Here is a 15,060-nt window from a genome sequence, read left to right on the forward strand (position 1 = left end):
TTCCAGTCATTAGGTTTTTCTTTTTATTTTGTGACAGAGTCTTGCTCTGTCACCCTGGGTAGAGTACAGAAGTGTCATCGTAGTTCACTGCAACCTCAAACGCCTGGGCTCAAGCGATCCTCCTGCCTCAACCTCCTGAGTAGCTGAGACTAAGGTGTGCACCATGACACATGGCTAATTTTTCTATTTTTAGTAGAGACAGAGTCTTGCTTTTGCTCAGGCTGGTCTCAAACTCCTGAGCTTAAGCAATCCTCCTGCCTCAGCCTCCCAGAATCCTTGGATCTGTCAGCCATCATGATGATGCTAGCAGTGGTGATAGAGATGGAAATTAACCTCTTGTGTGTGTGGCAAATATTACTTTTTCCAAGTTTATCTTTTGGCTTTGTTTTATTATCTTAAGCTCTGCAGAAATTTAAACTGAATTTTAAGGATGAATTGTTTTTTGCCTGGTATCTGTGGAGAGTAAGAGTGGAAGGTAAGGGCATTTCAGGCACAGGCATGGAGGCGGAAATAGCATGGTTTGGCCCAGGAATCGTAGCTGTTGATGTAATATAAAGTAGGCAGGGGATGAAGTGATATGAAACTGAAGAGGTAGGCAGAGGCCATGTCATATAGATGGCCTCTTATGTCATATTGAAATATATGTGGTATAGAACCAACTCTTGTGATTATAAAAAACTATTTCTGTATGTTTAAGGAAAATATATTAGTCCTTCGTTAACCACTTTACAGCAGATACTAATATAAACATATATGTGTATTGTCCTAAGTAATCCACCAAACACTTAACAGCTTACAGGCTTTTGAATTCATTATTAATTTTGTCTATAGTTCTGAGATATGGTTAAATTATTATTACGAAGTTACAGATGAGGAAATTCAACATAAAGAGATTCTTTTTTTTTTTAAATTTTGTCAAAGGACAAATAGCTAGTAAGTGGGGATTTTCAAATTAGGATTTAGGTTTTGGGACTCAGTAAGTCCAATATTCTTTTTCATTCTGCTGCACTCATAAGAAATTGAACCTGCAAGGATAAAAACTCAAGCATATTCAAGTACTAAGAGGTCATTACCTTTGGATTTGAGAGTTGTTAGGATAATATCGTCCCAATACAGTTGAATGAAATTCTTTTTCTAATTTTGCTTTGAGTGTGTGGATACTTCAACAGTGATACTTTGTTCTTGATGGTTTGATGCAATTAGCAAAACGTCTATCTTGTTTGTTTGTTTGCCTTTGTTAGTAACTAGTCACCACACCCAAGAGAAAATCCTTTTTCAGGAAGGATCTTCAGGGAACTATAGCTATTTCTACAATTCACATTAGACTAAATGCAATACTCAGCTTAGGTCACTGGCCACAGATGTGTGTCATTCTTAGGGTATCATATCCTTAGAGAGTTTCTCTTCCTATTAAGCATAATAATAGTCAGAGGATAGGCATTAAGAAAGTACTCCAGTCATCGGATTTGTTTAGAAATGCTAAGATATTCAGCATCTCAATGACACCTGAAGTAGTTTCCAGCATTTCTTTTCTGTGAGGTGGAAGGGTTGGTAGATTTGTCACTAACTCCTTTGGACTAAGGAAGATGGTGTTGTCCTTTCTGGGTCTGACTTGACACGTTGTTGCTCTGCTTTTGTGGTAGTGTTGCTGTCATTTCAACCACAGTTTCCTCTTTTGGGGTGGAGGAGGCTGACATATGACTTCAAGAAGGCAAGAGAAGTAAAGAGGAAACTAAGAAAAGTAAAGCCCCACATCAGCAGACACAAACTATTTTATTGTAAGTGATAGATAGTTCTTTATTAAAAATCAGGGAATCTGAAAGGTTAATAATAAATATCTTAATATAATTAATAATGTTGAGTGCATACATGTTCTGCATTCAGCTTTAACTTTTATTTTGAGACAGAGTCTTACTCTGTTGCCCTGAGTAGAGTGCTGTGGCATCATCCTAGCTCACAGCAACCTCAAACTCCAGGGCTCAGTGATCCTCCTGCCTCAGCCTCCCGAGTAGCTGGGACTATGGATTCTACTGCCTCAGCCTCCCGAGTAGCTGGGCATACCAAGATGCCCAGCTAATTTTTCTATTTTTAGTAGAGACAGGGTCTCGCTCTTGCTCAGGCTGGTCTCGAACCCCTGAGCTCAAGCAATCCTCCTGCCTCGGCCTCCCAGAGTGCCAGGATTACAGGTGTGAGCCACTACCTGGCCATGCATTCAGCTTTAAGAGACATTGTGAGAGACTTGGATTTATTTAAAAGGAAAGATTTTCATTTTTCTGATCCATTTCTCATGTTAGACTAAGTAGATTGAAACACCACGATTTTGTAAGGCTTCAAAGAAATTGTTTTGATGTTATGACTACTCTTGTGTAAGTTTAAAATCCTAATATAACATTTTACCCATAGTATTAAACTTTAATAGAGTTTTACAGAATTCAGAGAAATAGGAAATAAAATTGAAATAGTAGGAAATAAAAGTAAAATAAAAGTATTATCACTGAATTATTAACTTTAGAAGTTATCTAATGTGTTGCCTTCATTTCTCAGGTAGAAACTAAGATCTAAAGAGAGTTTAAGTCCATGGTATGACTTGTGTGTGTGTGTGTGTTGGGAGGTCGCCAGGGCCACTCACAGGTTCACTGATTCACTAAGGGAACTTAAAGGACTCAGCACATAGTTTACTCCCTGCTGTGATTTATTACAGCTGTGATTTATTACAGGGGTAACCCAGACTTCACCCCATGTGCTTTCTCCCTCTACTGATTTGGGTCTGTATCACTGAAGCTATGCAAGCTTCCAGAGTCTTCTTTTGGTGGAGACACAGGGAATGTTTATTTCCTCCAGCAAGAAGTTGTGGCAATGCATGAAATGTTGTCAACCAGGGAAACTCATTAGAGACTTAGGCTGTAGAGTTTTATTATGAGGTGATGACATAAGCATTCTCTGTCTAACATGTGCCAAAATTTCAGACTCCCAGCAGGAAAGCAGGTGTTCAGCATAAACTATATTGTTTCCACAAACAGTTTAGGTACAATGAACCACTCTTATCACAGTGGGAACCTCAAACTCAAGTTCCTCAGCACCAGCCAGGGACCAACCTTGTAAATCAGCTTTTTTAAGGATAGGCAGTTAGGCCTGCTATGTCACCTCTTCCCTGCAGTATGTGTGTGTATGTAACATTTAACATATAGTGTGCTCTCATTAAATGTTAGCTGTTTTTGGCCCGGCGTGGTGGCTCACACCTGTAATCACAGCACTTTGGGAGGCTAAGATGGGAGCATTGCTTGAATCCAGGAGTTTGAGACCAGCCTGAGCAGCATAGCAAGACCCAATCTCTAAAAATTTAGTTTAAAAACTGGCTGGGTATAGTGGCTCACACCTGTAATCCCAGCACTTTGCGAGGCTGAGGCAGGAGGATCGCTTGAGCCCTGGAGTTCGAGGCTACAGTAAACTGTGATCATACCACTGCACTCTAGCCTGGATAACAGAGTGAGACCCTGTCTTAAATAAATAAATAAAAAAGAAAGAAAGAAAGAAAGAAAGAAAGAAAGAAAGAAAGAAAGAAAGAAAGAAAGAAAGAAAGAAAGAAAGAAAGAAAGAAAGAAAGAAAGATTAGCTATTTTTATTTATTTATTGCAGGGATTTTTTTTTTTTTTTTTTTTTTTTTTAAGAGATGAGGTCTCTCTATGCCACTCAGGCTGGAATGCAGTGGCCATTCACAGGCACAGTCATAGCTCATTGCAGCTTTGAACTCTTGTGCTGGAGTGATCCTCCCACCTTAGCCTATCAAAGCACTGAGATTACAGCTGTCAGCCACTGTATCCAGCTTCCTTCTTGGCATTTCTAGAGGGCATTGTTCAAGTAGGAAATAGGATTAAATGTTTCAGTTAATGTCACATTGGACCAACTCACAACATTTTATGCTTAACTGTTTTAGTATTCAAGAAATACTGTAAGTACTCTGTGTAATTTTTGAGCTTTTAGGTATGGCACCATTTAATGGAGTACAGTCCTAGTCAGGACAGAAAATGATCTTGACTTTTTAGCATTTCGTATACTTAAAGTATTATACATCCAAGATTAAGCAGACTTATATCAGTACTAATTTTGATGAATATAAATTGGTACCCCACTCCTACCCCTGCTCATTGCCTTTTTCTCTCAAATAAGGCAGAGGCATAGTAAGATTTCAGTCAGTATACCCAGTTTCTACTTGGCCTTATATGTGAACTTTGAGATTTCTTAATAAATTCCCAAGGTGAATTTAACTTTTGATATAATATACATATCAAAGTAGTTGGATCATTACCTTTGTTTCTTATAAGTTGTACTTGGAAATAAATTGGATCAAGCCACAATTTAAAGAGTGTTATCCTACTAACACCAGACACAATTTTATACTTAAATTCTGCTGCATGCCACTCTACTGGCTGAATTAGTTTATAGAGTGTTTTCATTCTTATTACACTCATTTGATCCTCATAATGGCCTGTCATGATAGGTATTATTCTGATTTTACAGAAAAGGAAGTTGAGACTGACTTATATGAGACTCTGAAGCTTCTAAGTTGGGGATCAGGCTTTTAACTATATTATTTACACTATATAAAAGATGAAAGTAGGGTGCAGTGGTTCTCGTCTGCATTCCCAGCTACTCCAAGGTTGAGGTGGGAGGATTGCTTGAACCCAGGAGTTGGAGACCAGCTTGGGCAATACAGCAGGACGCTTGTCTCCAAACAAATAATAAAAAAAAAAAAACATTTGCTGGGTGTGGTGGCCTGTGCCTGTAGCCCCAGCAACTCCAAAGGATGAGGAAAGAGGATTGTTTGAGCCCAGGAGTTTGAGGATGCAGTGAGCTATGATCATATCATTGCCCTCTTAGCCTGGGCAACAGAGTGAGATTAAGTCTCTAAAAAAATTAAATAAAAAATAAATAAAAGATGAAGATGTTAAGCTCTTGAGACATTTTGTACCAAATAAAGATTGGAATTCCTCCAATAGTAAGTGAAAATTATTTCTACCAGGCTATCACTAAAATATTTTTAGTCTCTTATTTATAAACCTGAATAAGATTATGTTCCTTATGTTGCTTCCCAAATAAAAATAAAGATTTAGAATTTTTAAAAGTAGATCTCAGAAGAATCTTATGCATTGTACCAGAAGAAACTATGATAGAATTTGTTGTTATATCTTGGCCTGAGGAAGGTCTTTCTAAATATGATATAAAATGCAGAAGCCATAAAAGAAAAGTTTGATTTATGTAACTACATAAAAATAACCACTGTAAGCAAAGTCAACACAAATGATAAGCTGAGAAAAGTATTGCTATTCCTGTTACATAAGGTTAATTTTCCTTATATAGAGAGAGCTTCAGCAAATCAAGAAGAAAATAGTAATAGAAGGAGGAATAAAGGAAATGCATTATATTTCATATCAAAGCAAATTACTCTTACTCATATAATAAGTAATCAATTTCACTCATAAAATAAATATATAAGGTACAAAATTTCATCTATTGGCAAAACTGAAAAGTTTCAACACACTGTTGGAAAAGGTGTGAGGAAATGGTACTCATGCATTGCTGGTAGGACTATAAATTGATATAGGCTTCATGAAGTAAGGGCAATTTGGTAGTATCCTTTGACCCAGAGATTCTGATTCCAGCAGTTTATCCTGTGGATATATTAGCAGATATTAAAAATGATATATATGCAAAATCATTCATTACAACATTGTTGTAATAGTTTCTGGAGATTTAAACTCACCTCGATATCTAGGTCTCCCTTTTTATTCTTAATCTTATTTTGTGTACTTTTTTTTTTTTAATTAGTTTTACTAGACACTGGTTTATTGGTCATTTCAAAATACCATGTGAAAAATTGAATCAGCCAGGGTTAGTTGTGATCTGCAGAAATCTACTCTGGTAAATTTAATTAGAAAAGGAATTTATTGACAAAGAATATTGGGTAACCCAACCACCAACCAGGTAGCTAGAAAACTAGGCTTGGAAAATGGTAGCCAGGATCAAAGAACAAAGTGTGTATAATAAGAATTCTTTGAAATTTTTTGAAACTTCATTGTGACCTAGTATATTATCAGTATTTTTTTTTTTTTTTTTTTTTTTTTTTTTTTTTTTTTGAGACAGAGTCTCACTTTGTTGCCCAGGCTAGAGTGAGTGCCGTGGCGTCAGCCTAGCTCACAGCAACCTCAAACTCCTGGGCTCAAGCGATCCTCCTGCCTCAGCCTCCCGAGTAGCTGGGACTACAGGCATGCGCCACCATGCCCGGCTAATTTTTTATATATATATCAGTTGGCCAATTAATTTCTTTCTATTTATAGTAGAGACGGGGTCTCGCTCAGGCTGGTTTTGAACTCCTGACCTTGAGCAATCCGCCCGCCTCGGCCTCCCAAGAGCTAGGATTACAGGCGTGAGCCACAGCGCCCGGCCTTATTATCAGTATTTTTAATTGTTCCTTGTTCGCTTTAAGGAATACGTATTTTGTTGATTGGGTACATAAATATAAAATATATTATCAAGTTAATTTGATTGTTCAATTTTTCTATATTTTTACTACCTTTTAGTCTGCCTGATCTTTTTGTAACTGGTGTGTTAAAATTTCTTAGTGTAATTTTGGATTAATTTTTCCTTATAATATTATTAGTTTTTGTTATAATACACATTCATGCAAGTTTATGATTGTTATATCTTCTTGACAGGTTGGCTTTTTTTTTTTTTTTTTAAAGATAGTAAGGAAGACTTTACTCAAGGGGGTTACTACAGTGGGTTTTGTAGCAGGGGAGAGAGATTGTGCTCAACTCTGGATGAGTTACCTTTTAATCATTATATGATTTTCCTGTTTATTCCTATTAAAGCTTTTCTTCCTGCTTTGCTGTGAGCTAGCTCTGTGGCCTTAGGCCAAGTCATTTAGACCTTCATTTTTCTTACTTTAAAATGGGTATAATACCTACCTTATAAAGTTTCTGTGAAAATTCATACAGAAAATGTGTATGAAATATCTTATATGTAATAGGTTTTCAGTAAATGGATGTAAAATACTTTTTTGCCTTAAGGGTTTTATTTTCTCTTCCTTCTTGCCTTTTCTCTTTTAAAGCATCTAATTTTAAATACTATTTGCCTATAATTGGAAATGTGCTTAAGGGACAAAAATAGTCATCGGGACTTTTTTTTAAGTGGGTGAAGGTGATGGAATGTTTGCCTCCCAAACTCGATCTAACTATTCTGTAGTACTTGGTGGACATTTAAATTACTATTTTCTGTATTTGCATTGGACCTAATGTTTCTAAGTATCTTCTTCATTCCTTAATATACTAAATAAGAGTCTTTCTAAAATAATTGAGACAACTGAAAAAAGACAAAAGGCAACTTTTTGGGGAGCCTACTTTTCTAGAACAAATATTGTATCAACCTCAATGGGATATAGAGTTATCAGTCTTAAAATTAATATTCTATTTAGATTACTAAATATACGCAGAGGGTGTAAAGAAGGGTCATGTACATTTAAGGAGGTAGAGTGTGTACTTTCCCCCACCTTTTTAAAGTACTTAAGACTTTTATTCCTGTTCTTAACTTGGATTTTTATCATCTATTTATATAACCAACATGTATTATGTCTCCTATGGCCTGATGTCTTGGATTTAAAAAACATACAGAGAAGGGGAGAAGACAGAGTTTCAGCTGAGAAAACAGCATAAAAGATTTGAAAATACTATATAGCATATATATATGTTGTGACTAGACTGTTAAGAGCTGAGAGATACAGTGCTTTAGAAAGATAAAATTGTGACCGGTCTCTGGAAAACCTTGAATGACATGTTGAAAAGTTTTGACTTTATTCTATAGGCCAATCAAAATCACCGAAGGCTTTGAGGATTAAAAAAGAATTAGGTTATATACTGAAAATATATACAAGATTATATATGCATGTTATATGCTTTGGCATTGTTGAGAAATAGTAAAATACAGCATTATGAATAAAACTTCAGCTTATTTAAAATGTTACTTAGCAATGGCTGGGTATTGTGGTGTGGGCCTGTGCTACTTGTGAGGCGGAGGCAGGAGGATCACTTGAGTCCAGGAGTTTGAGACCAGCCTGGGCAACATAGAACATGTTATCTACAAAAAATAGAAAAATTAGCTGTGCATGGTAGTGCACTCCTATAGTCCCAGCTACTTGGTAAGCTGAGGTAGGAGGATCACTTGACTCCAGAAGTTTGAGGTTGCAGTAAGCTATGATTATGCCACTGCACTCTAGCCTGGGTGACAGAGCGAGACTCAGTCTCTAAAAAAGAGTCTCTAAAAAATAATGTTACTTGGTAAGATTGAACTAAAGCTTTCAGTTTAGTTTTTCCTTGAGGTCTTTTAACATGTTCCTTTTATCAGTGAGTCCTTTTGTGTTAGTCCATTTTACATTGCTGTAAAGAAAATACCTGAGGCTGGGTAATTTATAAAGAAAACAGATTTATTTGCCTTATGGTTCTGCAGACTGTACAAGAAGTGTGACACCAGCATCTGCTTCTGGTGAGGGCTTCAGGGAGCTTCCAGTCAAGGTGGAAGGGGAAGGAGGAGGCATGCCACACGGTGAGAGGAGCCAGAGAGGGAGGAGGTGGTGCCAGGCTTTTTTAAAACCAGCTCTAGTGTGAACTAATAAAGTGAGACCTCAGTATGTGAGGAGGGCACCAAGCTATTCATGAGGGACCTGCCTCCATGACCCAAACTCCTCCCACCTGGTCCCATCTCCAACACTGAAGATCAAATTTCAACGTGGGAGATGGAGGGACCAAAATCCAAACTGTATGTCCTTCTACATCACCCTGAATAAAATTACCTTTTTTTCCTACCGTACATTTCTTTTCTTCTGTAGCATTTAGTCATAGTATATATACACATACAATCATAGTATATATACACACTTATTTGTTTTATTGTGTGTTTTCCTCCACAAGATTATAAGCTCCATGATCTGTCTCCTGAACTAGAGTACAGTGGTGTCATCATAGCTCACTACAACCTCAAGCTCTTGGGCTTAAGCGATCCTGCAAGGACTTCATTTGTTCAGTGCTTCTCCCCAGTGCTTAGAACAGTGCCTGATTTATAGCCTTTAATAATATTTGTTAAATGAGTGAATGAATATTCAAATTAAGATGAACACAGTTTTTAATGTGATTTACAGTATGGGGGCAGCAGGACAAGGTCTTGCTTCCTTCCATAAAAAGTCCTGTTAAAAGGTATTTTCTTTTCCCTTTCTTCCAGACTTTATATTCAGAGCACCAATCAAATTAAGCAAACCTGGGGAACTTCGTGAAGAATATGAAAACCTGAGAAAGGTATAGTATATATATTATCATACCTCCCCTCCCCTCCCCTCCCCTCCCCCCCTCCCCTCTCCTTCAGGGTCTTGCTCTATCACTGGGGTGCAGTGGCACAATCACAGCTCACTGCATCCTCCAGCTCCTGGGCTCAAGCAGTCCTCCCACCTCAGGGTTCCAAAGTGCTAGGATTATAGGTATAATTACTTGTATTAGTTTTCCTTATCTTACACGGTTCTTCTAATTACACGTAGCTGGTCTTTAATCACTTTCACTCTGTTAAGTACTCCAGAAGAACTGTCCCATAGGCCAGTAAGGGGATAGTGAAATAATTTCTTTAGAAACGTTAACCATTGGTAAGGCTTTTATTTATCTCCATATTATCTTATTTTTCATGTTTCAAACTAATTGTGGGAATTGCCTACAGAAGTAAAACTTTAAAAAGGCTGGCAATAAGAAATATGTTGCTGGATTTGTGTCATTCTTCCCAGCCTTCTCCCTGCACCACTACCCTTCACCCAGCTTTGTAATTGATTAGGTTATCATTCTGCATATGTATATGTAATACTTTATGAAGGTAAGTAATTGGCTTAATCTGAATCAGGCATCATCATAAAACAGAGGCGAGATGATAACACTATTGTGGCATTTTAAAAATGAAAAATCAGTATTTAACAAGGGCATGTTAAAGAGAAAAGATGATAGAAAACTGTGCTTAATTACTACATATTCTTTGACCTTCCCTTTTTAAGTGAGGGTGTTACATGTTGACTTGGATCCTCTTGCTCCTGTTCTGTTGTTGTGAGGTTTTGTTTCTTTTTAAACCACTTACAAAGCTTTTTTTTTTTAATAGAATAAATTATTTTCAGGGACCATATCAAAAGAACTACAGGCTCTTCTTAAATAAAGTTTCAGATTATGCAGTTACGGTATTTACTTCTAATATACCTGTTTAGAAACTTCAAAAATATGGAAATTATAAAGCTGTCAGTTTGAAGATAATCTTAGAAAAAACAAGGAGATAGAAAAAGGAGGTAAAACAGAAGGCATAGAAGAGTAGAAGTTTGTATAAGCCTTGGGAGAATGAAGGAAACCTTGAGGAACTGTACTTTTTGTTCCTATTAGAGTGGAGGTACAGGACAGTGGTTTTAAAAGAGGCTGATGGAATAATGTTGTTCTGTGAAGCTAGGACAATATTACCTTATTAAACTGGATTGAATTTGAAAAACACCTACATCATTTGGGTTAAATAAAAGTAGATCCCTCTTCCCTACACCAAGTATCCAAGTTATCCTACATCCATTGTACAAAACGGAAATCCATGCCACAAAATTAAAAAGCGCTAATATGGCATACTATTCAGCAATAAGAAGGAACAAACCACTGATACATGCTACCATATGATAAACTTCAAAAAGATGCTAAGTGAAAGAAGCCAGATATAAGAGACCATATATTGTATGATTACATTCATAGAAAATACCCAGAATAGACAAATGTCTGGAGACAGATAGTAGATTAGTGGCTGTTTGGAGCAGGGGGTGGGAACAGGGATTAATAGTAAATGGGCATGAAAGACTTTATTGGAGTGATGAAGATTTCTAAAACTGATTTATGATGTGTTCCATGTCTTTGTAATTTTATTAAAAATCATTGAATTATACATTTGAAATGGATGGGTTATTAATATATAATACATAAAATATACCTCAATGAAGCTGTAAAAACATTAAAAGGCACTAAACATTTGGATGGAGAACTAGATAGACAGGCCTCTTAGAATGTGTATTTTCTGAAACAAAGCAAAGTGAATTTATAATTATCTGGGTGAGTCCCTAAAGGAAGATGATCTTTGAAAGTTTATACTGAGCAAGGGATAGTAAGTGAAAGTTAATTCTACTCAACTCATTATCATTAATTTGATGTATAACATACTACTAATACATTTTTTTATTTAGTATACTTTATTACTTTAAAGTGACAGTAAAATTTTTTATGTGGGCTGTAAAATGTTAACAAAATTTTATTCCCCTAATTCTAGTTCTTTTAAAAGGTATTTCTTTATTTAATAATCTATTCAATTCTACTACCTGTGAGAGATTTAGGAACAAACCAGGTTTAGGTAAGGGGACTGGTATAGAATGGAAGTGATTTCTTTCAGATATTCAACTAGGCTAAGGGACTACTAAGAACAGGGAGGTGTGTTCTTAATGTCCTTTTTAGCCAAAGACATTTGAGTTAATATGCTTACTGAGGTCACTGTGAGTTTCCAAATTTATGATTCTATGAATAGGTTTGTATTTCTAAATATGTCTAGATATTTTTATTTTTCTTCCTGCTGTATGTTGTAGTTACGTCTTTTTAACATAAGAAAAATAATGCAGAAATATGCAGAACAAAATGTGAAAGTTCCTCTGTCTCTTTCTTCCTACTCTCTTCCCCAGAGGTACCTAGTATCAGTACTGTAATTTTTGTTTTAGACTCCCTATATGCTTACATAAACATATGCATGCACACACACTCTAGTCTTTTTTAGTATAAATGAGATCATGATGTATATTCATTAATTAATCCCTAGCATATGCTGGGCAGTGGGAATGCAGTGCTGAAGAAAACACTCAAGATCCTTGACCTCAAAGAGATTCCTTTCTAGTGGGGAAGACAGATAAGAAATAAGCAAACAAATATTTAATATATAATAGTAAAGCAGGGTAAGAGGAGTTAGAGGGGAGTGAGTGAGAGGGAAACTTGAGGAGACCCAGAAAGTTTTAGATAGAGCAATTAGGGAAGATCTTTCAGAGGAAGCAACACTTGAACTGAAACCTGAAGGAAGTGAGGGAGCAAACCAAGTAAGGTATGAGGAAAGGACATTCCAAAGGCCCTGAAACAGAAACAAATTTGGCTTGTTCAAGGAACCAGAGGTGATTGTGGCTGGAGCTGAATGTGCAAGGAAGTGGAGGGGTGGTATCCGGGTTAGAGAAGATGAGTTGGGAGACAAAAGGGCCAGGTCAAAGAAGGCTTAATTAACCTAGTGAAGAGCCTAAATTTATTTTAGATATGATGGGAAACCAGTAATATGACTTATACTTTTGAAAGGTCTCTGGTTGCTGTGTGGGGAATAAACTGTAATAGGCCCAGAAGTTAAGACTTGTGTTTTCTGTGAACAGTAGAGACCCCAAAGTAATAACTCAAACAAATTAGGTATCTGGGATTCCTGCTGAACGAGTAGACTTTAGCTGCTCTTGCCATTAAAAAAAAAAAGAATGGGTAACTATGTAAGATGGTGGATATGTTAACTTGCTTCACTATAGTAATCATTTTACTATCCATATGTATCCCATGGCATCATGTTATATACCTTAAATATACGCAATTACATTAATTCAAAAAACAGACAAATTAGGAGTTTTAATTTTCTCAGGTAACAAAGTAGAGATAAGCAGTCCAGGGCTGATACGGCAGCTCTATGACATCAGGGCTTTAGACTCCTTTTGTTTTTCCTTTTAGGCATCTTCAAGTATACCCGTCTCTTGTGGTATGTGATGGCTGATCCTTCTTGAAAATCAAATCCAGACAGAAGGCAAAAGGGCACATATCAGCTGAATTGTTTTTGTTTGTTTGTTTTTAAAAGATGGGGTCTTGCTCTATTGTCCAGGCTGGAGTACAGTGGTGCAATCATAGCTCACTGCAGCCTCATACTTCTGGGCTCAAGTGATCCTCCTACCTCAGTCTCCTAAGTAGCGGGGACTACAGATGTTCATGCCACCATGCCTGGCTAATTTTTAAAATTATTTTGTAGAGATGGGGTTTTGCTCTGTCACCCAGGCTGGTCTTGAACTCCTGGCCTCAAGCGATCCTCCTGGCTCGGCCTTCCAAAGTTCTGGGGTTACAGGTGTGAGCCACCTTGCCTAACTGGAATTGGGGCCTTTCAAAGAGCTTTGTCTAAGTCCCCCCTCACCCAGTGACTTCACCTATATTTTGTAGTCCTGTATCACAGCTACTAGGGAGGCTGGGAAGCATAGTGTTTTGGCTAGGTATATTAACTTCCTGAGTAAAATCATGGTTTTCTTAGGGAGGGAGCAGCAAAAATGTATTGGATCGGCCACTAGCAGTCTCTGTCTCATGGGGCAGCAATGGAAAGGAAATAAGGCCAGTTAGGACACATTTGGAGTAAGCAATGTGTTGGGTTTAACTAGCATTTGGGTTTTGCCAGAAATAAGACAGAGGGAAAGAGGTGCAGTGGACTTGAGGGCATATACAAGGGAGTTATTATGGTTTTGGATCATGGATCTCGGTTTAAGGAGGAAATTGAGGATATGAGGGATGTGGTGGACAGTGAAAGAATGGTAGGGTCAATGGACTGGAAGCTTTGATGGTGAAAAAGAATTGTGAAAGTAGTTTTGCTAGCATACAGATAAAACTGGAAAGCTAGGAAATAGGAAATGATGCTCTAAAGGTAAGGCTTAAATGTAAGCCTTGGGAGGAGGTGTTTTAGTCATTGGATATCACAAGATTTAGGGTATGACTTTGGGAGTAGATAGCTGAAATAGGATGGAGCAAAAGATTTATTTAAGGAGGAGGTGAAGGAACACTGGAGGTGAGAGTACAGCGATACTGGAACCTTCAGGAATGATCACTAGAGTAGTTAGAATGTGAAGTTTAGGTACTGAGTTTTTCTTTGATTAAGGGAGAGTGACAGGTGTCATGAGTATTACAGTCTGAGGATAAATACGTCAAAGAAACTAGGATTTTTGAGGAATATCTTTTCTGTGACTTGCTTTTGTCACTTAACATTTTTTTAGGAGGTGGTTTTTAAAAATACATTAATAGCTACTTTTTCATCTTACATGATATTTCATATTATGAACAGGGCATAATTCACCTACTCATTCCATTATCATTGGCCATTTAGTTTCCTGTTTCTCCCAATTTTAAAGAAATACTGTGCTGAGCACTAATGAACATATGTGAGCAAATACATCCTTTAGGTTACATTCCTAGAAGTGAAAGTGTGAAATGGTGTGTATACACTTTTTGCATTTTGGTAGATATTAACAAATTATCTTTTAAAAAGACTTTTTTCAACGTATTCTCTCATGAACAATAAAAGTGAGTTATTTTTCCTCAAATCCTTGCCAAACGTTTATTTTTGTTTTCGATATTTTACCAGTCTGCTAGGTGAAAATGATCTCATTGTTTTAATTTCATATCTCTGATTACTACAGAGAAGCAGTATTTTATGTTTATTGGCCATTTATATGGTTTCTGTGACTTCTTGTTTATATTTTTATGTGATTTCTTGTTTATAACCTTTAGACGTGAAACCCAGTTCCATCTTTTGGGTATTTGTGGTCTTGACTGCTGGTGGCATGCTCTTTTTGTTGTTGTTTTTCTATGCTCTTATAGATTTATTTTATTAAAAAGAAGTTTCCTGACATTTTATGGGGTTTTAAGTGGAAAGGGAGTATTAAACACAAGCTCAGTTCTTCGTCTTAATACATTGCTTTAGAATTTTGTTATAATTTGTTCTAGTTATGTAAGGGTCTGCACTAAGTGCATGTTGACTTTGAAAAATAATTTTTATGGAGAAATTACTTCAACATTGATCTCTTTGTACGTTTTTGTTATATATGAGACTACTGGTCTTCTTTGTCTTTTTTTTTTGAGACAGAATCTTGCTCTGTCACCCTAGGTAGGAGTGCAGTGGCATCATCATAGTTCACTGCAACCTCCAATG

At 36.8% G+C, this 15,060-nt stretch overlaps 1 protein-coding gene across 1 annotated transcript in view; it reads left to right on the plus strand.

Moving 5' to 3' along the window:
- Nucleotides 1-15,060, plus strand: part of RNF169 (ring finger protein 169) — an 83,985-nt gene that overhangs the window by 27,324 nt on the left and 41,601 nt on the right. The window contains exon 2 of the mRNA XM_012745036.2: nt 9,268-9,341. Within this exon, the coding sequence (XP_012600490.2) occupies nt 9,268-9,341 (74 nt within the window). The remainder of the gene's footprint in view (nt 1-9,267; nt 9,342-15,060) is intronic.

This window comes from Microcebus murinus, chromosome 4, assembly GCF_040939455.1.
Source record: "Microcebus murinus isolate Inina chromosome 4, M.murinus_Inina_mat1.0, whole genome shotgun sequence".
Taxonomy (NCBI): domain Eukaryota; kingdom Metazoa; phylum Chordata; class Mammalia; order Primates; family Cheirogaleidae; genus Microcebus; species Microcebus murinus.